The 25081-nt window shown below is 35.8% G+C and overlaps 1 protein-coding gene across 3 annotated transcripts in view; it reads left to right on the forward strand.

Annotated features, from left to right (window-relative positions):
- The window catches only part of LOC105229445 (rho GTPase-activating protein 21), a 122256-nt gene that overhangs the window by 44501 nt on the left and 52674 nt on the right, over positions 1-25081 (forward strand). For all 3 annotated transcript variants that reach the window (XM_049456294.1, XM_049456295.1, XM_049456296.1), the window contains 3 exons: positions 5969-7030; positions 9605-9841; positions 9970-10406. In XM_049456294.1, coding sequence (XP_049312251.1) covers positions 6896-7030; positions 9605-9841; positions 9970-10406 — 809 coding nt within the window. In that variant the 5' untranslated portion in view covers positions 5969-6895. The remainder of the gene's footprint in view (positions 1-5968; positions 7031-9604; positions 9842-9969; positions 10407-25081) is intronic.

The following is a 25081-nucleotide window of genomic DNA, read 5'->3' on the forward strand; positions in this document are numbered from 1 at the left end:
CTAGTTTTACTTCCAAAGTACTAGGTGCGAACTGGTATTTTTGAGGTTAGTTCGAATTTAGTTAGTAATTTTTAATTGTAGATAATATTTGCTTCAGACTACAAGTTTTAGTTCCAAAGTACTACTCGCTAACTAGTATTTGAGGTTAGTCTGAATTTAGTTAGTAATATTTAATTGCAGATAAGGTTTTTTTCAGATCACCAGGATAACCTCATTGCAGAAAATATTTCTACCTAAGCTTTATACTATATTTGTATATTGAACGCACAACCACCATGCAATGTTTTCATGTCTTCCGGTGGGTGGTTACTTCGTCGGCTGCCAGCCTGGGTAATTAATTGTTGCAAGTGCCGCCCAGCAACAACCTTCAAGCAATTGTTTTGTTTTTTTTTTCCATTACGAATTGTATTTGCATACATATTGACATACGAACACACACAAGTGTATGTTGTTGGTGTTGGTCGAAAATTTATTTGTATTACACAGGCATGCGCGCCATGTCACACGCTCATTCAAGCATTCAGTTAGTGTGCCATTCAAGCTTTCAAGCTCCGTCGTCGTCGTCGTCATCGTCGTTGTCGTCTATTCAGCGGCCGTTGGACCGCCAATTCGCCGGCTGGTTGCCATAAATGTAAACAACAGTGTGACGATTTAATTGTAATTTAGTGTGAAATTTTTATTTTTATGTTCGAACGCTCGCCCGCTCACTCGCGTTGCCTCGCTTTGTTCGCCTAGCGTTGGGTATTGTATAAGCGCGTTAAAAATATGAATTTAATGCGCTATTAAATAATACTCATACACCGCCTGACCGCACCAGTTCAACCGTCAGTCAGCCTTCGCTCTGCTCTCTTCTTCTTGTTGCTTGCTTGCTATTCCTGCCGCTGCTGGGTAAGCGCTTGCCTCATCTTGGCTTATTACTGCCGCAAGTTGCCGCCTCAAATTCGTGTGCGATAAATAATTATTTCAATTTTCTGCGATTGCGCAGCATTTCTGTTGCCCATTTGAGGGTTTTCTGCGAGCCATTACTTTTCCCTTTTGTTATAATTTTCACTTCATTTAATGGGAGTAGTAAAAAGTGTTGCAACACAAAAAAAATCACAAAAAAAAGAAAAATGAGTAGAAAACAAAAAAGTAGTTCGTTCTGTTTTCGTTGGATTTTTATTACTCAAAGCGAAGCCGCCCGCTGTTGTTTTAGCTAAAGTGTTTGTTGTAACTACATTTTCGTAGACTTCATTGCTGTTTTTATTGTTTTGTTTTGCTTTCTTTCACAACACTTTTTCGCTTGTTTTACAGTTAATTTCACTTAAAAAAGTACAACTTTTAATTAAAATTCTTTTAATTACCTTTCTGTGTTTCAACACTACTTTTTACTTTTCAGAATTAACAGTGAAACACTGAGTCACTATTATTATTGTGTCTACATTCCTACAGTCTGTCAAATAAGTTCCGCTGCTAAGCTCATAAAAAGTTTCAAACTATCACTTATTGCTGGTATTTGAGGTCAGTTGTGCGGTACACAGGTAGTAATAGTACGGTCGTTGCTTCACAAACTCTTAAGAACCCAAATCTTGTTCGGTATAATATTTATAGGATTCTCTGTTTGTCGGAAATACCAGGCAATACTAATTCTACGAGGTTATAGCCAAGTTTAGACAGCGTCAATCGTTCTTTCTTTTCCCTGTTTGTATTGAGTTATCAGAAGTATTGTTAGAAGGTCCCGTTGTAGTTTCATACCAATGGAGAAGGACTTGTTTTCAGTAGCTCCCACGATATTTTTTTTAAATTTTTCTACTTTTCTTTTTGGTCTTGTTAATCTTAAGATGATCGAGAACTATACAGAACTATGAAAATACTTGTTTCGACTGGTTTGTCTTGTATTTTTGATTACATGGTTTATTTCTGAATTTATATATTTTTTAAATCAGTTATATAACAGAGACCTCTCACATTTTTAAAGGCACGTACATGGCCAAGGATCCACATTAACAGCATTCAAACTTTGTTTTGCATTGTCTAGTCCGTGAACCCATTTCCGTCCATCAATCTCTCTTAATGACGACAACAGTCATCGAAAATTTACCTCTTCGTTTCATCAATTTTTGTTAATGACGACCACATCGTCAAAGTCAAAGTAACAATGCTTGAAAATCAACGTGTTGACATCAGGTACATAGCGAAGAATCTCAATAACTTTTATGGATCGATTCAAGACCTGAATCAGTTCCAAAACGACGCCGAGTGAGGAATCTGTATTCATTAAACGCATCCTTACTGGTGACGAGACGTGGGTTTATGAATATGACTTCGAAACTATCTAACAATCTATCGAATGGAGCTCCAAAAGCGAGCATTAGTAAAAAAAACCAAAATTCTCTGAAGGCAATGTAGGGCATTCTAGACAAGACTTATAACAAGTTTGTGGAAGTTGGTTGTGGTTTGATTAAGCGTTGACATGATTGTATTGGCTTAAATGAATATAATAAAGACTTCTATTAATGTAGGTGAAAATGTCAGTCCGGGTCAATGTTGATCTGAAAAATCAAATGAGTTCACAAATCACATCATATAATGGCAGTAGGGGTAATGAAAGGCCTCCGATGCATTTTGAATTTTCATCAGTAAAAGATATACTTCACTTACTGTTATGATATGAAGTAAAATTATTCTGCGTTGTTTAGGCATTTTCTATAAAACGTGCAATGCTTGTAAACTAACTACTTTTCCTTACGATTCTATCGATGTCAAGATTCTTAGATTTCCTGAGAACTTATTAGAAGCTGAGCAAGCTTTGTGATATTGGAACAATACATTTTGACCTATTTGTTTATTTGTTTGGACTTTAAATAGCTTATGATCTTCTAATTATAAAAAAATATTTCTTATATAAAGGGTGATCCATTTCGAGGTTCACTACATTTTTAAAGAAAAACATAGAAAGTTTAAATGGGGAATGTTTACTATCACTCGAAAGAACATTCTTTGGCATTAATTTTTTGAAGATTATCTCCTTCAAATGTTGGTTCGGCTACGTCTCAGATAGTGCATCCATTTCTCGATATAAGTTTTTTCACGATGAAAAACCAAACAATACTGAACAAAAATAACATGACAGCTTGACACGACTCACGATCTGTCAAGAAAAAGCTATTGAAAAAAGTGCCTCTACTTGCATCACCCGTTATTCGCTTAGTATTAGCTATTTTATATAGAATTCTTATGCTTACGAGGACAACGGAGTCCAGGGTTGTGGCGCGTTGTTAATTCCGTGTTAACAGCATTCAATCTATGTTCTTGGCTTAACCTAGCCCTTAAGCTTCTTTTCTGAAATGTTGTTTTTAATTGGCTGTCGGATTTTAATTCACATGTTTTTTCTTTATTTGGTGAAAGGCAAGACTATTATGTCTTTTTCTCTTTATGAGCTATTCGATTCGTTGCATACTTTTGGGAGCGAATAATGTAATGTTGCCTTCTAAGCTACATCTAAGCAGCTCTCAGCGAAATAAAATTCATATTAATTTTTATCCTTGCTTTGACTTGAATTTTAAAATTCATAAATTTTTTCAACTTCATGCCTATATGAATTATATTTTGTTGTTGCAAATTTGATTTACATACTACAGACTTTTGGCTTTAACAGCGTGTGTCACAGAGTCGTAAATCGAAAGCCTTTAACTCTATTAAAGTTTTGAGCTTAATGTCTGCGCAAACATACTAAATCACACCTGAGTGTTTCGTATGTATGTATGGATGTGCCTACGCATGTGTATGTGTGAAAATGTTGCTGCGCAGACGCAGCCAGCAATGAATGGACCAGCCGACGTGAAGGTATTAGTGATGAATTGCCCGTATGCTAGACAATGGGTCAGTGACCACATCACACACACACACACACACGTCTAACGAATTTTGTTGCAATAATCGCATCATGGCAGCGTCGTCACAGCGGCATTAAATTTTAATTGAATTTTACAATATTTTTCATAAAAGTCACTTTCCCACTGTGAGCGGCGCTGACACGCGTGCGCCTTTACTCGCCAATAGTTGCTTGAGTTCACCGCTGCTGTTGTTGTTGCAGTGATTTGCAATGCTTGTTGTCATGGTTGCTTGTTTTTGTTTTTTTTTTCAATTTTATTTTACACCATTTATTATTTATTGTTTATTATGTATTTTAAGCATTAAATCATTACAACAGCACAGCGTGCAACATACTGTGGATAGATACTATATAGTAAATACAAGTCGTGTGTTTAACGGTTAAATACAATTTGTTGCTATGATTTTTGATTAATTTTTAATTACATGTTAGGTGTTTGTGTTGCTGTTATTGCTTTTTCTTGTTGTTGCGCGGTTCATTAATTTGTTTGCAAAATCAGCCACTTGCAAACATGCATACAAAAATATATATGTATTAGGGTGCGCCAAAAGCTAACCCCATGAATTCATGTGTTGAAATAAAATAGCGCTGGAAGGCTTAATTTTTGGTTTAATTTTAGAAAATGTGGATGAGCAGTCTGCCTGTTCCACTAAAAATATTATATTAAGTGGTCAAGCTTAGTCGATATATCTATGTCCGTCCGTTTTTGAGATTTTGATTAGAAATTTTGCAAATAGTTTTTTCTCCTCAGCAAGCTGCTCATTTGTCGGTAGCGCCGATATTGGACCACTATAGCATATAGCTGTCGTACAAACTGAGTTCCTCTATGGAAATTTTTTTTATTTGTCGAGATATCTTCACGAAAATCGGACCACTATAGCAGACAGCTGCCATACAAACTACGCGATCGAAATCAAGTTCCTCTATAGAACATTTTTTTATTTGTCGAAGATATCTTTACGAAATTTGGCAGGAATTTTTGTGAAAAGCGCCGCTACAATCTCCGAACATTTGGTTGAAATCGGACCACTATAACATAAAGCTGTCATACAAACTGAACGATGAAAATCAAATTCGTGTATGGAAAACTTTTTTGTTTGACAAGATATCTTCACGAAATTTGGCATAGATCAATATCTAAGGGATGGGTACAATCTCCGAAAAAATTATTCAATTCGTACCACTTTAGCATATAGCTGTCATACAAACTCTCCTAGGAAAATCACGAAAAAAAATTTATATACCCTTTTATTATATAAAAGCTGCGCCTGTTAAGGGTATTAAAGCTCCGGTGCAGCATAATTTATTTTTTTTTAAGCTCTCTCTCTCTTTATACTGGTTAATTTTGACCCAAGAATTCAACAGCATAGTTTGAATTCAATAGTATAGTTTTAGGGTCACCCTACTCTGTATGTATGTATATCAGTATGTGTTGACTACGCGAATTTGGATTAAAAATGTTTATCTGCTTTGGTGTTGTAACTAATACACATTGCAGCAAGCTGAAATTAAATTTAAGAAAACCAATTTGCTTCTCGTCTGCCACAGCTGAGCTTTGTTTGCGGAAATAATCAATTCGTTCCGAGTGCTCCAATAGAGTTTTGGCGCAATTCGCTAATTTTGTGTAATTTTTATGATTACCTATGTGTTTTTGTTGTGTTATTTTTCAGTTTTTTTGACACCGGAAATGAGGTTTAAAGTTTCGCTCGTAAATTGGTTTTTGGTTTTTAGTTGTTTTTGTTAATTTTTTTGTTAATTTGTTTTTGTTATTTTTGGTAATTTTTTTGTTAAATTTTTTGTTAAATTTGTTAATTTTTTTGTAGTTTTATTTTATGAAATTTTTTTTATATTATATGTATATAATTTTTAGTTTTTTATTTTATTTTTCAAATTTTTATTAAATTTTGTGCTTTGGTCTACGTGCCAGTTAACTTATTATTTATTATTTAGCTAATTGGCACGGCGTGCCACACACACACACTTACAGGAAGTGTCTATAAATATATTTGAGCTTTCCTTCCGTCTTTTATAAACTTAATTACCTGAAAGCAGACAACTAACCTGATCCATTTCTATTTTTTGCTCTTTTTTCAGATTATGTACATAATATACCCAGCACATGCATCATAAACAACAACAACAACAAAAACATGGAATGAAAAGTTAAAAACAAAAAAAAAACACTCAAAACGGAACAGGAACAATGTGAATCCGCAGCATGACTTAATGAAAGTCGAAACTCAGCAAGTCGAAGTGTGAAGGCGGAAGTCGAAATTCCCAAAAAGCGGGTGGTGAGTGAGGGTGCAACACAGGCCGAAGAAGCCTTACGTTGAAGCGGACCAATATCAAACGATATGGTACACGATGAGCGGCGAAGAACGCAGGACTACAGCGAAGGACTAAAGCAAGCCACCGATGGTTGTACATAAGTGTAATTGCATGACGCACAAAAACCCGGATCAGACCGCATAATCCCCTACGAAAACGGAGTACAAGAAAGTACAAGAAAAAGCAAAAAGTTTAAAGAAAATAAAATAAACTCCAAACGAAAACTAAAAACGTTGTAAACATAAAATATACAGCAAAAAAGCACACAAGTTACAACAACAAAGGCAACCCCGGAAAAAGAGCAACCTGAAATTACCATTTATAGCGCAAATGTATGTAAGCACAAATGGGGACATTTTGAGAACGCGCACAGCCAACAACGCATGTCTTCAACAACAACAAGAATAACAACAGCAAGCACCAACTACAACCAATATTAACCAACATTGCCAACTCACCATTACTAAATACTATAATCAACCTTGTTTCGCCCGTCTCCGGCGTCCGTCAACGTAATAAGTAAAATACCATAGAAGTGACATTAAGACAGTGACCGCCAGCGTACCTACCGCACACAAACGCAAATAAGAATATACTTGTTTATAATAGTAGTTGTAATAATAGTAGTAGCTGTGCCGCAAACTCACCGTTATTTGAAATAAAAAACAAAAAATAGCCGCATTTGCCGAAAAAATGTTGCAAGACACCAATAGTAGCGCCATACAGCCAAAAGTCGTTGTAATACGACGACGTCCGAATCAAGGTTTCGGTTTTACGCTGCGTCATTTCATTGCCTATCCACCGGAAGATGAACCCTCTTGGCCACAGGTAAGCGTTAACGTTAAAGTACATATGCCTCACCAAAATTTACCAACTATTATCTTACACATATGGAGTATTACATTTATTTGCCCGACGGTCACTTGAATGGGTTACGCATGTGTGCGAATTTTGCATATAAAGTCAGCCTGAGGGGATGCGCTGAAAGTTCGAAATGTGTGTTTTGATGACTTAAAAATTAATTCCTAATATTATTTTGATCTTTTGAGATAAAAAGGTGTTAGATCTCCGTTGCCATCTTATGTCTTAGCACTGGACCTTTGGACCACGTGGACGTTGTTTAATGACCAGCTTCTGTGCGACTGCGTGGTCCTGTTGGCCAAGTCTTGAATTCAGGAGATCTACTGTATTACTTGTTCTTAACAAAGTTCATGCCTCAATAGTAGGAGCTCTCTCTAGACATTGATTAATAGACAATAACGAAAGGCTACAAATTTTGTCGGACGTAAGTTACAAAATTTGTATGGAAGAATATAAGTTGGAAACATCCAGCCATTATCTCCTCCATTGTCCAGCTCTTGTAAGATTGAGGTCTGAGGAGACAATCGAAACTGACAGTAGCCGTCTTAATAGATTTGTGATAGATTTAAAGCGCCTTGTCAATTAATGAGTGTTTTATGACCAGTTACTTATATATAGGAGTTTTAGGTACCACAATGTGGCGTTATGTTGAGCTCTTCATGTGAGATACCTGTTAGGTTCGATTTCTTAGCTAACCTAACCTAATGGGTGATGGTTAAAAAAGGAATTCTCATTCATCGTTCAGGTTCTCAAGGAGAGAAACTAAAATCATAAATACCGCTTTAAGAAAGCTGCGGAAAAGTTTATCTTGTTATCAAGATCAGTTTAGGTATAAATCTTGTCTATATTTGTCATCTTCCAACTCTAAAAACATCTTAATTTTTCAAAGCTTTAATCAAGCCGTTTATGTTCCACCAACATTCTGGAAAGGCTGTTTCCACATTGCCGCGTATCTCTTAAATCTTTTATAGATGATGCCTGTTGTTTCCTTTTAATAGGATTCGACCTATTCACTGAGAAAATTCTCCAAATCTGCCTCTAATGCAAAGTTATGAAAGCTCTCATTTTAGAATTCTGATTGTGCTTTCGTAGTTTAAAATCCCTAAAAGCTCTTACAGTGTACTCCCTAAAGTTCTGGAGACTTTTATCGTTCTGTTTGTTGACATCGGAACTCTCGTAGTTTGATTTGAGGATCTAGAGATGTATTCACTGGAGGCGTTATTCCATAAACGCTTCTACAGTGTACTCCCTAAGATACTCGAGACTTGCTCCGTCCTGTTTGTCGACGACTGATCTGAGCTTGCTTTACGGATTTAGAGATATCTTCACTGGGGTGTTTTATAATTTCAAAATCGTTAAAAAGTTCGATCAGTTTACTGTCTTAGAGGTTTAAATTGACTATTTCCTTGAAACATTATATTCCTTGAAACATAATATCCCAAACTTCATCTGCAAAAACCGGTCGCAATATTTCTGACACCTGCAAGAAGCATAATTAAAGTAGAATTTACTGGGGGTGAAGTTGATCCCCCAGTAGTCCCATTAATAACGAGACATGAAGAGATGGATGTCTAAAGAACTACTAGCACGTTTCTTTATGGCGACTGAGGCCTCAGTCACAGTTTTCCATACCAGATGAGATACTGAAATCGGAAACCAGAATTTCTTACTTTTACGAAAAGCCGATTAGGCGCCTAACTCTACCATTTATAACTAATTGAAGTCAATCGTAAAAGTATCATGCACACATAGCGAACCTCCGTCAAGCGCCCCCTTTCAGTGTAAAATCAGACGGTCAGTCTACAGTTATTCGCATGCACTTTTAGTGTATGTTGTTTTTGTTGTTCTCCCCTGATTTTGTTTGGCTTAAAAGTTTGCCTTTCTTTTATGCTGAGCATTTTCGCTTTTGTTTTTGCCATGCTTCGTTGATTGCCACTTTAAATAACAACACAAACACCTCCAACAATAGCAAAAGTAATACTCGTAAAATAAAAACGAACGTGACGACCGACCGACCAGCACCACCAACAGCACTCTTTCGTATTTGCAACCGACAGACATTGCTCGTTGAGTTTTATTTTTTCACAGCAGTCATTATAAATACATACATTTGAGAAAAAAAACAAATAAAAATAAAAACTAAACAAAAATCTACCAACATATCTCTTACACCACCGCCCCCTCTCGCCGCTTTGGCGTTATTATTATGTTACTTTTTGTTTTTTTTTTTTGCTTTATTTTGCACACTTTCTCACACTTAACCGTCGAGCAACTCATTCACTCACTCAATTTTCTGCTTTTATTTCACCTCTTTCGCACACGAATCGCAACACACACACACCGACGCTGTCGCCGATTTCCACTGCGACTCCAATTGCTGCTCTCGCCGCCACCGCTCGATTTTTCGGTGTTGTTGGCTCACTTTGACTGCCGTTGCGTTGCGTTGTTGGATTGTTGACTTGACTCGGCTTGGCTTGGTTGACTGGCTGGCTGGCTGGTTGGCTCGCTGACTAACTAACCGACTGGCTTTGGCGTGTGTAGGAAGCATCTGATCCGTACCACCACCAAGTGAAAGCGATGGAAACCATTTTCATAAAAGAAGTTCAAACGAACGGACCTGCTCACTACGCCAACCTGCAGACGGGCGATCGCGTTCTAATGGTGAACAACACACCCATCGCCGGGCTTGCATACAGTACAATCGTGTCGATGATCAAGCAAACGCCTTCAGTGTTGACGTTGCATGTGGTGCCCAAGGAGTGCGATGTACTGCAGATGGTAAGTTCACCACTTTTTGTTTTTTTCCTTTTATTTATATTTATGACAAATTACTAATAACCATATTCCTGCCCATTTGCACATTTCCGTCTCCGTCGCTGGCATCGCTCACCTCCACCAACCCGCAGCATTATACGAGTATCGCGCACACACCAGAAACCAATCGTCTTGCCACAGCGCCACGACCCATACCATCGCCCGTGACTGTGGGCAATGGTAATGCAGCTGGCGCATTAATACCAATCACACCAGCTGCTGCAGCGTCTGCGACTGCATCTGCATCTACATCGACATCGACAACAAAATCATTTTCACACCAACAGCAGCAATTGATCTCATATCCACAGCTGAGTGGTGGTACTAGTGGCACTGGCGGTGTTGTTGTTGGCGGCGCCGGTGGAAAGGCTAGTCGTTCGGGCAGTGTTACGAGCTCGGGTAGCACCAGCTTCCGTCCCACAGCGGTGGGGAGCGGCGAGTTTATCGATATGTCATCGCAGGGATTGCACCAGCACAACAGCGGCCGTTTGCTGATACGCGACGATGGCGGCGGTGCATTTCTGTCGCGGTAAGTGCGCAAATATTTACAAAACATACAACAACACGTGTATAAATATTATTTTATGGGAAATTTATTCGTTCTGCAAATTATGCAACTCCACAATTACTCGCCACTTTATTTATATTTTGCTGGAAAGTGCAGAGCATTTTATTCTTAAAGAGTGTATGGTTCTGTACTCATGAGTTGTGTATGTGATTATTTGTGTATTTGTTTATTCGTGTTTGCGCGATTTTTAACTCCGAAATAAGAACTTGTTTAAACTGTGTGTTAAAGTGTAATTGTGGATTTGTGTCGTAAATCCACGGTATATACATATTAGTGAATTTATAACCATGAGCATATAAATATATGCACTGTCTTTTCGATGCTTGGAACACAAGTCTACAGATTTCAAATACCTTCTGGTCTCTTGAAGTAACATAAAAAATAGTGGGTGTCTAACTAACTCTTCAGTTAGGAGTTTTTTTTTGTCTAATCTAACCGTGGTAATATGGAGGCATTTTCATGAATAGTTTGTATAGAACCGTGGTACTAAATAAATAATAAATTATTTTAGTTCTTTTGCTTATTGGCGCTAGTCTTTGTATACGAGGGCCGTTCGAAAAGTACTTAACCTACAAAATAAAACGAAAATATTGGAAAATTGGTGATTAATTTCTCAATATTAGCCTTTTAGTTTGATACACTTGCCTCAGCAACGCGCCAACTTTTTTACAATATTTGAGAAATGCGCTGTCTTGCCTAATTTTCAGTCTTCAGTGCAGGTTGTTCAGCACTGAATCAGTTTCGACTGATTTTTATGAGCGCCTTGATTCTATTAGCTAGGTTAGTTCGATATCGTAGAGGACCGTTAAGGTTTACGAGCTTTTTCTAAATATAACAAAAACATTTTGTGATAGATGAACCTGTAAACCCGTAAATAACCTAAATTATAAATTGTAGCCAAAAATTTTTTAAATACGATATGTTGTCAGGTGTTAGAACAAGTCAATATTTCCTGCTGCCTCCCTACTTTAGGGTTTAGACCAGCCTAGAGCCCTAAAATCGCCTTAACTTCGACAATTTATTTTTGAAGTAAGCGGAAAATAATCGAATTTCTTTCTTTTAGGGTTTACGTAACATTTATTTTAGTATATAAAAAATTAGTTTAACATTTAGATACAAAATGGTGCTTACTGGGTCAGTATTCAGAAACAGCTTCTTCAAAAAGGTCCCGACGGGCGACCGTAGAAATTCGTGGTATCCAAAATTAACTGACAAATATGTAAAAAAAAATTGTTAACTTTTTAACCGAAAAAACAATTTGTCTTTTGTTAATAAAAAATAAAGAATGTTGCAGTAGCAAAGAACACATAATATAATACAAGGTGCGTTCCAAAGTAAACAGGACTTGAAAAAAAAGAACAAATGTTTTTTCGACAAAATCAATTTATTTTATTCAAAACAGCCTCCTCCTGCTTCAATACAGCTTTTTGCACGATCCAAAAGCATGTCGAATGAGTTGTTTAGCACCAGTATGCCGGTGCAAGCCTTTTGAATGGCCTGTACGTCTGCATAACGCTTTCCTTCCATAGGCAAATGCATTTTTCTGAAAAGGAAGAAGTCGCACGTTGCCATATCAGATGAATACGGAAAGTGCTTAATGGTTAAAAAGTGATTTTTGGTCAAATAATCGGTCACAAGCGTCGATCGATCTGAGCAATTTTTGGTCGTCAGTCAATTTGTGCGGAACAAATCCTGCACACACCTTTCGCAAGCCCAAATGTTCGGTCAAAATGCGATAAATCTATGTTTCGGAGATGTTCAATTCCTTTTCCATGTCCTCGCGACCACTTTGAAAACGTTGAAACCACTCGTGCACTCTGCTGCGGGATAGCAATCATCGCCATGAACTTGTTTCATCAATTGAAACGTTTCGGTAAGAGCTTTATCACTTTTAAAACAAAAATAAAAAAACAACATTAAGTTGGCTCTTTGTTCGAAGTTCATTTTCGCACCGGTTATTTCGGAGTTGATGTTGATTATGAAATGGCAAACCAAACTGAGTATAAATCAAGTAATGGCTGTCATAAAAATCTTGAAAATAACATTGTCTCATTGAAAACTTCTAAAAGCCACAAGTTACAACTTAGTCTCCGAGCACCGTTTAAAGCTTTATGTAGTGTAGCCGACTAACCTAAAGCTTCCCCACGACAGTGGATTGGACAAGGATTGTTTTTTGTCACTCTATCAATTTAATAATGTTTTTAGGACCCTAAAGTGTTCTTTAAGTGGTTATGCACATTTAGAAGGCCAAAAGATTTCGTTAAAGTAATGCTTAATCTAGTAATTAGTCGATGGAATAAGCAAAATAAGATTTTTTGAAAAAAAAATCGATTTTTGACCCAAATTTCGGCCACCTACTTCGAAAACATAATTTTGAGGAAGACGCGTTTACAGTTTGGAATGCACTTTCAAGCACTCTCAGACGCCTTTTCAAATATGCGTTTAACTTCGAAAATATTCACTGGAACGATATCAAAATTTCTGTACATTAAGAAAAAAAAATAGATTTTTTGAAAATTCGAACTGTACATAACCTAAAATCCATTAATAGCTATAGATATGCACAAATTGAAAAAAATCAACGCTACTTAATATCGACCATTAAATTATCTAGTTTTGCCTCTAAAAGGCATAGCATAAATTTTAGCTTCTCAGTTAAGTAGCCATTTACCACTTAGCACACGCCACACAGCTTAAATTATCTGCGCGCACACACACATACATACGTACAGAGATTGTAAATATAATGCATATGCATATATTTAGATAAATTCGCAATATATTTAATAATAATATCACAATCATTATAATCTCATAAACAAGTAAGCTGAGCGGCTAAGTCAAGGCACTTTATGTGCTGACGTCAGCGCAGAAACAAAGAAACAGCAACAAATATTCGCAAATTCGCTTGCGCAGGTGACTAATTGACCGACCGACTGCTCGTGTTTTTTTATAGACTGCATAAACAGTTAGCGAGATAGTAACTGTTACTGCAACAACAGCCTCTCTTCCACCCCGAAACCAACGTTTATCAGCAGGCCGCTTTGCGGTTGTTCCTCAAACACAAATATACGTATGTATGTATGTATATGTGTCAATTTCGACTATTTTGCAAAATTCATATGGGTATGTTTGTATATTTTCGTGCCGCATAGCATATGCGCATGTATTTATCTTGTCTGCATTCTTCTTCATTTAATTCAATTATCTGCAACTGTTGTATGCTGCTGGAAATCATAATATCTCGTTATTGTGACGTTCATCGCGGCATTTGTTATGGAAATGAGTGCAAAAAAAAAAATACTAAAATACCCTGTAGGAAAAAAAAACGTGTATCGTAGTTTTGAAAGTTCCAAATATTTTTATTTTGCATTCAAATTTGACTCGCACTGTCCCCTTCAGAGCCAAATCCAATTTTCCATACACTTGCTATGACGCTCGGCTAGGCTGACCTTCAGCAAATGACTTTTACTGACTTCAATGTACTTTTGGCGCGTTTTCCAAAATGGATTTACCACTTAGCTGAACGATGATTGTGGTTTTGTGTTTGGCTGGAAGTCGGTCCCGATTATGGATATCCGTAAATTTTGCCTTGTCCACAAATCCGCTCGTTTATGATGAATTGCTTTGCGTATATGCCTCAAAACAGTCCAGTAGTATTCCTTTTTGACCGTTTGACCCTGTGGAATGAATTAATGATGTACCACACCACAGTATTACAACTAAAAAGCGATGAGCATTACCTCAATTTTTTATTGACTTTGTCGTGGTTTATTCGGCACATTTTTGAGGCCCAATTCGCTGGATTGTTGGATAGTTTCTACGTAAATTTCATAAGTCTACGTCCCATTGCCATTAATGATGCGTTTGATTGATGCAGGGTTCTCTGCTGCGTTGTTAGGCATCTTTTCCGCGACCTCTACTCGACGCCGTTTTTGCAAAAGATTGTGGTCTTTTGATATGAGTCTGTCATTGACATGTTTCATACCTTAATCATACACAAAATGTATTGAGGTGATTCAAAAAAGATGTTGTTGTAAGGGTTATCTAGTCCTCGTTAGGATGATAAGGTTTAGATAAGTTATCGAGGTTATCAAACGGTAGGCCCAGGAAACGTGCTGTTTCGACGGGGTCGGACCATAGAGAGAGTTGTGTCAGATGTGTAGGGTTAGCAGGGTGTGCAAAGAGGTGGTTAGTGGCATGCGGGGACTCGTAGCACGTTGGACATATATTTGATATGTATATATGTTTGACTCCAAATACGCCATTCACTGCAATGAAGTCAGTGAAGGTGTTTACGGTTCAACCGTGTATGGCAGTCAATACATGTTTGAAGTTAATTGCGTCCGAAGACCAGTCGGCGTATTGTTTTATGTCGTCGACGTAGTTGAGGAAGGATCTCTTGATGTTCCTAGGAGACGGTTCCGCTTCAAGCATATAATTGCAGAGATGATTTCTATGAAAACACCCCAGCGCAAAAACTGCTTGGAGAGGAGTTTATTATGCACCTTAACTGGGAACATGCGGGTCTCAATGTGTAGATGTTCGATAGGAGAAATCAAGATGAAGATATTGGTGCGGCGTGGCTAAGAAACGGTCGGTCGATTGCTTTGTATGTTACCAACAACGTTTCTTTGTCCTTTCCTCATGTGCTGTCGGCCAGCGACTTGAGGATTTGGTTGCGTTCTTTGGAAATAATCGCGATCGTATGAGCAGCGAAGGAGCACAGGTTGTCGAATATCATTCTTACAAAAAAATGTCGAAATACTTTGCCATCTCTCTGTTTGAAGAGGCGGTTCTCTTTTTTTCGATGTTATTGTAATTAACAGAAGTGGTTGGAGGAATCGACGAAAGTTGTGCCATAAAGTACAAATTTTTTTAATCGAATCGGCTTGCGCGCGCAGTTTAAATGGACCAGTCCGATTCAATTTTACTTGATGAGTTCGGAGTTACCTTAAAACTTGTAGGTCGCTCCATTTGTCGCATATTATCCAGGGTTATGCTTTCGAAATAGAAGAAGAAGACCAAGCATATAACTCTATGCTTCTTTTATTAATTTATTGGAGAAAAAAATCTATTAAGATATTTTTGTAGCTGATTAAATTAACACTCTACTTCTCATGGAAAACTATATCATGTGACATCTGCAGTTGAGTTCAACTTACGTAATATATAATAACATTTCCTGTAGGGTATTTTCCTCTGTAATATATAATATGTATGTATGAACAAAAAATTACAACAACAAAAGTCAAGCTTTTGTAATAAACAACAAAAAATCTTAAATAGCAACAGCGTCAATTTATGCCCAGTAAACGCCACGTTTAGTTCCATCATTAACGTCATTATTAAGCGCAGTCTCTTCACCAGTCACAGCTCGAGCGGCAGCATCACAATCATTTTTATAAGCAAATACAACAACGACAATAACACGAAGCGTACCCACAATTACCGCATCGGTGCCTGCAATCATCGCTTGTAGTAAAATAGTTGATGGTTGTGTTCCTCATTCCAACACGACGCCGCCGCCGCCGAAATGAGATGAAAAAATGCGCTGTTGAGGGTCTGAGATGATTTCATCGAGCTTATTTAATTTGCCATGTCTGCGCGTTTGTCATTCTTTAGCATAGCGAAAATTATCATTATTGTATATATATTATTTAATTTTTTTGCCGTGCTATTGTTATACCCTAATCAGGGTATGTTAAGTTTGAGGCGCGAAGTTTGTAAACCCACAAGGAAATGTGCATTAGTCACTGGACTTTTTGAGATATCGAGCTGAAATTTCGCACACGTCCTTTTCTCTCTAAGAAGAGAAGAAATTTGTCTGAAAGGTCGATATCGGATGACTATAGAATAAGGGTCTTGTACAAACTGACCAATCAAAATCATGACTTCGTTTGGAAAAGTTTTTTATTTCACAAGATATCTTCACGAAATTTGTCAGAGGTCGTTGTTCGAGCAAGCGCTACATTTTTCAAAGAATTTATTCAGTTCAGATTATTATAAGATATAACTACCATATAAACTTACCCATCAAAAATATGTTCTTGTATGAAAAACCTTTTTATTTTACAAGATATCTTTACGAAATTTGGCACAGATTATTATACCAGGCAATCCTACAATATCCTAAAAAAATTATTCAAATCGGACACCTCTAGCATATAACTGTCATACAAACTGATCGATCAAAATCAGGTTCTTGTATGGAAAACTTCTTTATTTGACAAGATATCTTCATGAAATTTCGCCTGGACTATTATCCAAAGCAATTATATTATCTCCAAAGAAAGCGCTCAGATCGGGCCACAATAGCATATACCTGCCATACAAACTGATCGATCAAAATTAAGTTTTTGTATGGAAAACTTTTTTATGTGACAAGTTAGCTTCACGAAATTCCGCATGCACTTTTATCCAAGGCTGCGCTACAATATACGAAGAAATTGTTCAGATCGGATTACAGCATATAGCTGCCATACAAACTAACCGATAAAAATGAAGATAAAGATCTCTTTGTACCCTATTGTGCTATCAAAAATGCTCGTGTGTAGGGTATAATGGCTTCAGTGCAGTCGAAGTAAAATATTTTGCTTGTTTTTGTTTTTAATTTTACTCATTTTTATTTGCGCCTGCATTATTTTTATGTGTTAATTGCGCTATTTTTGCGATTCCGTCGTGCAATCGTGTGTCGATTTAAATTGCTTATGAGTAAATATATTCGTATGTACATATGTATGTGTCAATGTGTGTGTCCATCAACAGTTTTGAAATGAAATTCGCAATTTATTTGATTTATTACCAATAAAAAGTGTCTGTATATATTATATTTCTTATTATAAATATTCCCGCATTACACACGTTCTGCCAAAGTTTGTTTTGTTTTGCATTTTTTTTTTACTTTTAATTGCATTGCCTGCGCTTATTTGTTTCCCGTGAGATAAGCATGTGAGTGATAAGCGTCAAGAGTACAATTTTTTGGTTTTTTATTTTGTTTTTTCTTCTTAAATAAACTTGCATATTCATATAATTATAGCCAGGCTTATTATGGGCGTTCCCTTTTTAACATAACTGCAATATTTACTGCTTTTATTAAAAATTACATACATATGTACGTTTGTATGTAAGTTTTACTGCTCACATGACGTTCGCAATGACCTTGCCCTTGTTTGAGTTCATCTTCTGTGCAATCGCAGGCGGAAGATATCTTCTCTGCATATGTGTACATATGTTTCGAATATTATATGCATCCAAACATATGTATGTCTATATGGCTGTGGGTGCATGTGTGTAATAAAGTTAATGCAATATTATGAGAACTTGAACAAGTTATACAAAACATACTTACATATATGTATATGTGCATATTTACTTGCAGTACAGCAACCTTCAAGTTGCAACTGCAATAATGTCAAAAAATATATATTGGCATGATTATTATTATGAAAGCGTTCTTAAAATTTAAAGAACTGATTTTATAAATAACAAACTATAAAATTTTCTGAGCTAATAAATTTGATAATACCTTTATATATCTTAAAATAAAGCGACCACGATAAAATTTTATTTATTTACCTTGAGACATATTTGAGTCTAGTTGCTAGTAGCTCAGATCGCTCTTTTGAAAGATGAAACAATCGATACAATTAAGTTCTTAATATAACATCATTCAAATGACCTTCACGATTTCTTTCACTGGCACGAATTCAATGAACTCAATTTTCGAGTACTTTTTCTACTAAATCCTGTCGTATGTCATGAATAGCACGTTCAATATTGACTTTTAAAGCTTGATCAGAGTCTGGTTTATTGCTAAATACCAATGACTTCACTAGTCTACTGGTCTAATGGTGTTAAATCACCACTTCTTGGAAGCCATTCAATTTCACAATTTCTTAAAATATCGAATCTTCAAACTTTTTTCGCAATAATTCGTTTGTTGCACGTGCTGTGTGGCACGTAACCCCATCTTGTTGGAACCAGATGTTGTCAAGATCAAGTTCTTCTAATTGCGGCCATTTAAAGTTGATTATTCTCAATCTATACCGCCATCCAATGGTTGTTCATGAATAACTTGTGGATTTCCTTGACACCAGAATGAGAGATGATGATTTTCTTAGACAAATTGTCATCGTTTGTTCCAAGGCACAAACAGAAAATTCTCGACGTTTACGGTGTTCCAATGGCATCAGTTCTTGAGTGAGGACAATTTTAAACGGATGCAAGCCCAAATTCTGCCTTAAAATTCGCCAGGTTGTAGTTTGAGACAATACCAATTTTTGATAATAAAATTAAATAATTTGTAAACGTTGTTCATGCGTATATCCCTCCACAATGAAATTGTAAACATTACTGAATACAATAGGAAAAAATTAATGATCATGACTTATTAAAAATGAAACGACATTAAGAAGTCACATCATCCCTATTGGAAAACCCGGTATATATTCATATTACGATTTATGCTCTAAATGCTTTCACAAACCCGACTTAACTTTAATCTTGAAAATTCGTGTCTCCTATTCTTTTTCCAGTTAGTTGCCGACAGAATAACAAATTCTCTAAAATATAGGTAAACCAGTAACCAGTAATAATTAGTATTAGAATAACTGCTGTTACTGTACTTCTTTATCTAGTTCAAGAGTGATAACTGTCTCCTTAGGATTTCTATTATTATTACTTTGAAAATATAAAGCCACTGCAACAAGGCCCTTCCCATACTAAATAACTTTGGACCGCTGATTTGTTATAATTGCTCTCTTCAGAATTAATATTTTTCACATTTTCTTCTGTTCTGAACTTTTTCATGAAGAACGTTTCAAAATAAAACAATTTTTAAGAACTAAAAGGATAACTTGCCTTCGAAATAAAAATATAATATATATTTTGATTTTTAAGATAAGATGCTAATACATTTCTGGAAGTTAGATATTTGAATAATTGTTGCAGATAATTTTGTAAAAAGCTTATAAAGAAATATATGTAATTACGGCTTCGTAGACAAAAAATAGTAAACATTTTGATGACAATGTTGCCTATATTTAGGCGATTTTACAGAAAGTAATGCATGAATGTGTAATAAAGCTAACATTGAACTATTAAATATACTTAATTAAGTTAACTATAACTTTGTTTAGACGAATATACAGTTTTATAAAAAACACTGCATACATTTAGGCGGTCTGACAGAAAATAATTAATTTTCGCTAACATTGTAAGCATTGCCTATGTTGGAACTCTTTAATATGTAACTCAGCTTCCATTTAGGCAAATAAAAAAATTATGTCTAAATTTAGGCAAATAAAAAATGTTTGCCTACATTTAGGCACTCAATATAAATAAAAAGGTATTTTTCTAATAAACTACAACAGCAAAGTTTTGTAAAAGATTACAATAAAAGTTTTCGATCAATCTTTTAAATCGGACCTTGAGACAGTTTTGATAAATGCAACCTTCAATGATAAAAATACGACGTAGTTACACGTGTTTTCCACTTACATTTCTACACACATACATACATACATTGTCACTTTATCAGCTCCACTTACTTATTCACACATTAATTTTCCTGTTTAATTTTATATCATTTGTAATTGTAAGAAACCGCCTGAGAATTGATTGCAGGAAACACTTTCACACGCCAACTAAAATCGACACACGCACATACACACACCTACGCATAAGTGCATACTCACTTACACTTATTACAATGCCAGCCTTTGAGCACACTTCAAGCTCAAACAAGTAGCTGATATATCCGTCGGCATTGTCATAACTTAAATAAACTTTTTCACAAAAGCAACACTACAAATGAACGAGTGACAAACCTGCAAAGTCACACACACACATATGCACATTTGCATTCATGTCAACACATGAAAGTTTTGAGTTTTTCACACAAAGTTTTACAGGCTTTTACAATTTTGATTTAAAAAACTGTGATTTTTTTCGCATTTCATGTTTTGCATATATTTGTACACAATATAGTGAGTATGTATGTATGTATTTATATGTGTGCATTTATTTATAAATGCGTACTTATACGCTGCATTCTTGCAGTTGAGTAGTGCAAATCGTTGTCTAAATGTGATTGAATTGTGTAAATCGTCCGGTTGTGGGTCCGTGGGCGTCTTATTGTGCGCAGACTTCAGCTGTCAGCGGTTCGTCAGCACTGATGTTTATGTGATAAAATTGTTTGGCGGCGAGAACAAGTGTACTGGAACTTTTTGATACAATTTGTGTATAAAAAATCATAAAGCATATATATGGAATGCAGATTAGTAGTTAAGTAATTATTTTTAAAAATGGAATCCAAAATTATAGTAAAAGAAAAAAATTAAATAAAAAAATAATTAAATATGTAATTTTATGCTTTTGTATACACATACATTCACATATGCCTTGTAAATAACGTTAAATGTAATTTGTAATCTAATTTTCTGTTTATTTAAGGCAAATTAGCGCGCGCATGCGCAGTTACTAAACTTGGCGTACATCCATACTCACGCTTATAGACATAAATCGCTGTTTTGTAATTACTGTTTTTGACTGTTGTATTTTTATTGCCGCTGAAATATAAAAAAATGGTAGACATATAGTACATACACAGATATCCATATGAGTATATTTTGGGTAAATTACTTTACTTCAAAAATAATGTTTATTAGCACGTTCCCTGTAAGTTTCCTCGCCAATTTGTTGCGCTATAAGTTTTATAATACAGTGCAGTGTATGACCACAAATGTGCATGAGGGTGGTCCTAAAGTATTATAAAAACACTTACATCAGGTTTCTTGAGCTTCGATACTACTAAAGTCAAACTTGTCATATAGAATTTTTCCGCCTTTAAATATGATTCGACCGTGTCGGCTGAAATATGAAGATTAATTAATTTATGTATAAAAAACTATATATCATATAATTACATAAAAATTACTAAAATAGTTGAAGTTATCCCTTACGAAATTTGTATCTAAAAAATCAACACTCGGTGTTTATTTCGAAAAAAGAAAAGTATTCCTTTAGTTATTTTTAGAACCACCCTAATATACTAAATCCGTACCGACATAATCGGAGATCTCACGTAAAATTTTTTTATTAAGTTAAGCTCACTGTGTTTTGTATTTAATGTGCCTTACATAAAGGGGTATACATAATTAGGCAAAAAAAGGATTATTTATTTTATTTAGTTTAACTATATTTCATAAAGTTTCCTAAAAAATTATAAAATATTTGAAGTTATCATGTACAAAATTTCTGCCTAAAAAAAAATCGGCATTCCGTTTTTAATTTCGAAAACAGACACTCGTTTGAATTTTTAGAACCACCCTAATATAAAAAAAACGTATTAAAATATTAGGAGATCTCACGTACAAATTTTTATTCCGATAAACTCACTCGGTTTGGATTTGTTGGGACCGCCTTAATGTGTATAAGACATATGGGTATTCATAAAATACAGGGTATACAGCGAAAAAAATATAAAAAAAAATCTTTGCTTAACCTCCTGATGATTTCGGATTACTAAATGCGGAATATATTTCGCACAAAACTTTTATCGAAAAACAATCTTCAGTTTGGTTTTTTTGGGACCACCTTAATATAAAAAGTCAGTACTAGCCTCGGAGATATTACATACACATTTTTTTTCCGAAAAACCTGCTCGATTTGTTTTTGGTACTACCCTAATATGACTATATACATATGGATATTCATAATTTCACAAAAAAATAACTATTTTTTATTTTAATAATCATATACGAAATTTTTATCTCAAAAAACAACTCGATTTAATTTTTTTTGGGCCACCCTAATATATGCACATATATCATCAGTACTGATAAAATCGGAAATACTATGTAAATATTTTTATTTCAGCAAAACCACTCGGTATGAATTTGATAGAATCACCCTAATGCTCAAGCATACATGGGTATACATAATTTCGCAAAACTTTTAACAATTTTTATTTAATACATACTGAAATAGTCGAAGATATATCACGCAAAACTTGTATCCCAAAAAATACTCGATTTGGGTGTTCCAATACTACCCTAATACACAAACTCTGTACTGGTACAATCGGAGATACATATTAAAAAAAATTTTATCCCTAAAAAATCATTCATTTTGAATTTCTTAGAACTACCCTAATGCTCAAACACTCATAAAGGTATGCATAATTTCGTTTGATCCCCGCTTATTGTTCCTCTTTACATTTCTTTAAACATAAATATTCATGCATACATATTTACATGCATACATACATATGAACACACATTAGATGCTATCATCGCAATTGTGCGCACGCGCGCACACATAATTTTGTAATTAAGCGCGGGTGGAATACCAGCGTGACCAAAGCGCCAAGGCACACACCACACATATGGCACTACACTCACCATTTCCACATTCACCTACCCGCACAGTGGGCGCCTCTAGTCCCGCTGCACGCTAAACGATTATTACGCCGAAGTGTGTATGTATATAGGCCAAAGTGGCAAGCGGTCTATGCGCGCTGTCTGGGTGTCTGTCGGGTTGGCTTGTGCCTGGCGTTTGCTATGGTTCGCTTACAAACTGCCTTCGACACTTTAGCATTTTGGCAGCAGTGTTGCTTCATCAAATCGTGATTTATGAATTCATCAATTTTGCAATTTTTACGCGCAAAGCTCATTTTATGGTGTCAATATGTATGCCGTTATACACATATACATACATATGTATTTATGTTCATTTGTGTTTTTGCAGCCCACTCTTCGCTGCTGCTTCTTTCTATATATTGCGAAAGCTTTTGAAAATGCACGGAGAAAGCGTATCCACTTAGTGATTTTTTCTCCTAATCCACTTTCATTTAATGAGATTACTTTTTTTTGCAAAGACAAAGACAGAAATAAAGGTGAACTTCTTTAATTTGAGCATGAATTCGACATAACACCACATTAACGATCACCGAAGCCGATGTTGTTAACTCGAGTTATTTTGCGCCAATTTGGTATGAGTGCAGTTTCGCTGAGTGCACAGAAAAAACTCTTACGGGGTCATGTCGTAACTTTGTCTTTTTGGTTTGCTTAAACAGCTCAGCTGCTGTTTTTATGTGCTTATGTCGTGCCTTTAGTATGATTTTTTCGAGCAATGCAAGTCAGACATAACAAACCTGCGAAGTCTGGTTAAATATCTAAGGAAATTGTAAGACTCAATGAAATTTCCTGTATTCTGGACTTATCTGTTTGCAATATGTATGCTGTTGGGGTAGACTCTCAACCGTACACCCACTGTGGTTGTGTCCTGTGTAGACAAGCTAGTTGGTCAATTTGAGACAAATTTTTCAGTGTGGTCGGTCCTAGCATTCCAAAAAGGACCGATATTGGTTTCAAACTGGTTTCTCGGAGCTAGTTTATCACCTCATATTTGACGTAGCCCCTTAAAATGTGGTCTAGCAGAGTCAATCCATATGCCTAATTAACCATTCCATTTTTTTAAACGATTCAATAATAAAAATTCATCCTGATAAAGTAATATTTTCACTTTTCCCGGACTTCAGGGAGCCTAGAAAATATTTATGCACAAATAGTGCCTTCAAATAAAAATGTTCGAAATCGGTACGGATTGGCATGAAATTACATCTCTCCTGATCTACTTGACCAATTTCAACTAAATTCGGTACCCATATGTTGTATTGTGTAAGTGGGCGCAATCGGACTACAACCATGTATACTTCCCATGTAGCAAAAGTTTAAATTCCATTGGATTCTTTCACTTTCCAGTACATAAATCAACCAATGAATATATTTGTATAAAACATTTTTGCAAAGTGCCTTTGATGTTTGTCAGCTTGAGTCTAAAAATCGTCGAAATCGAACCATAATTGTCCAAGCCTCCACATACCGAATATGTGGATCCCAGTGCGTATTGATGACTTTTTGCCGAAAATATCGGAATATCTGTAAGACATGTCGTTGAAACTCGAGGTCAATGTTTCCTTAATAATAATATACTCTTGTGTCAAAATTGGGTTGAAACGGGTCAATACTTCTCTTAGCCCTATATGTATATCTAATATACAGTTTTCAAGTTGCAAGAGTATGAAATGTTCGGTTCCACCTGAACTTATTCTTACTTGTTGGAGATAAATTTTAACGTTCAGTCTGGTTATAAAAAAGGTTCTTTACCGAAAGAAGTAGTCTTGGTTAAGTTAACCAAAACTTAACTGACACATGGCTGTAGACATTAAAAAAACGGCCTTTAGTATGATCCCCGCCTTGCTGAGTGATCAGCCATCTAATCTAATCTAATTGTGTAAGTTTTGCTTGGTAATTTGTCAAAGTGTACCGAGCGTAAATGTTAGATACATTTGCTTTGACAGTTGGCTTGCCAGTCGTAGATCTGAAAAGAATGTTCGTTAGAATTGATTTTTTCTCCTTGGATCCGGAGTTTCAACTAAAAGATTTTAGTTTTTTCCATGGATAATTGAATCCCTGCTAAATCGCTTAGTTTTGAGGCTATTAAAAAGAATTTTGGGGATTTCCGAACATTTTCTGACGTAGAGTCTTTATTTGTTCGTCGTAGTAGTCCTCATGACTTCCTTAAAATCCATTTTCCTCATTGGAACCCTCGCAAACGAAGTTGTGGTAGCC

The sequence above is a fragment of the Bactrocera dorsalis genome, chromosome 4, assembly GCF_023373825.1.
Source record: "Bactrocera dorsalis isolate Fly_Bdor chromosome 4, ASM2337382v1, whole genome shotgun sequence".
NCBI lineage: Eukaryota > Metazoa > Arthropoda > Insecta > Diptera > Tephritidae > Bactrocera > Bactrocera dorsalis.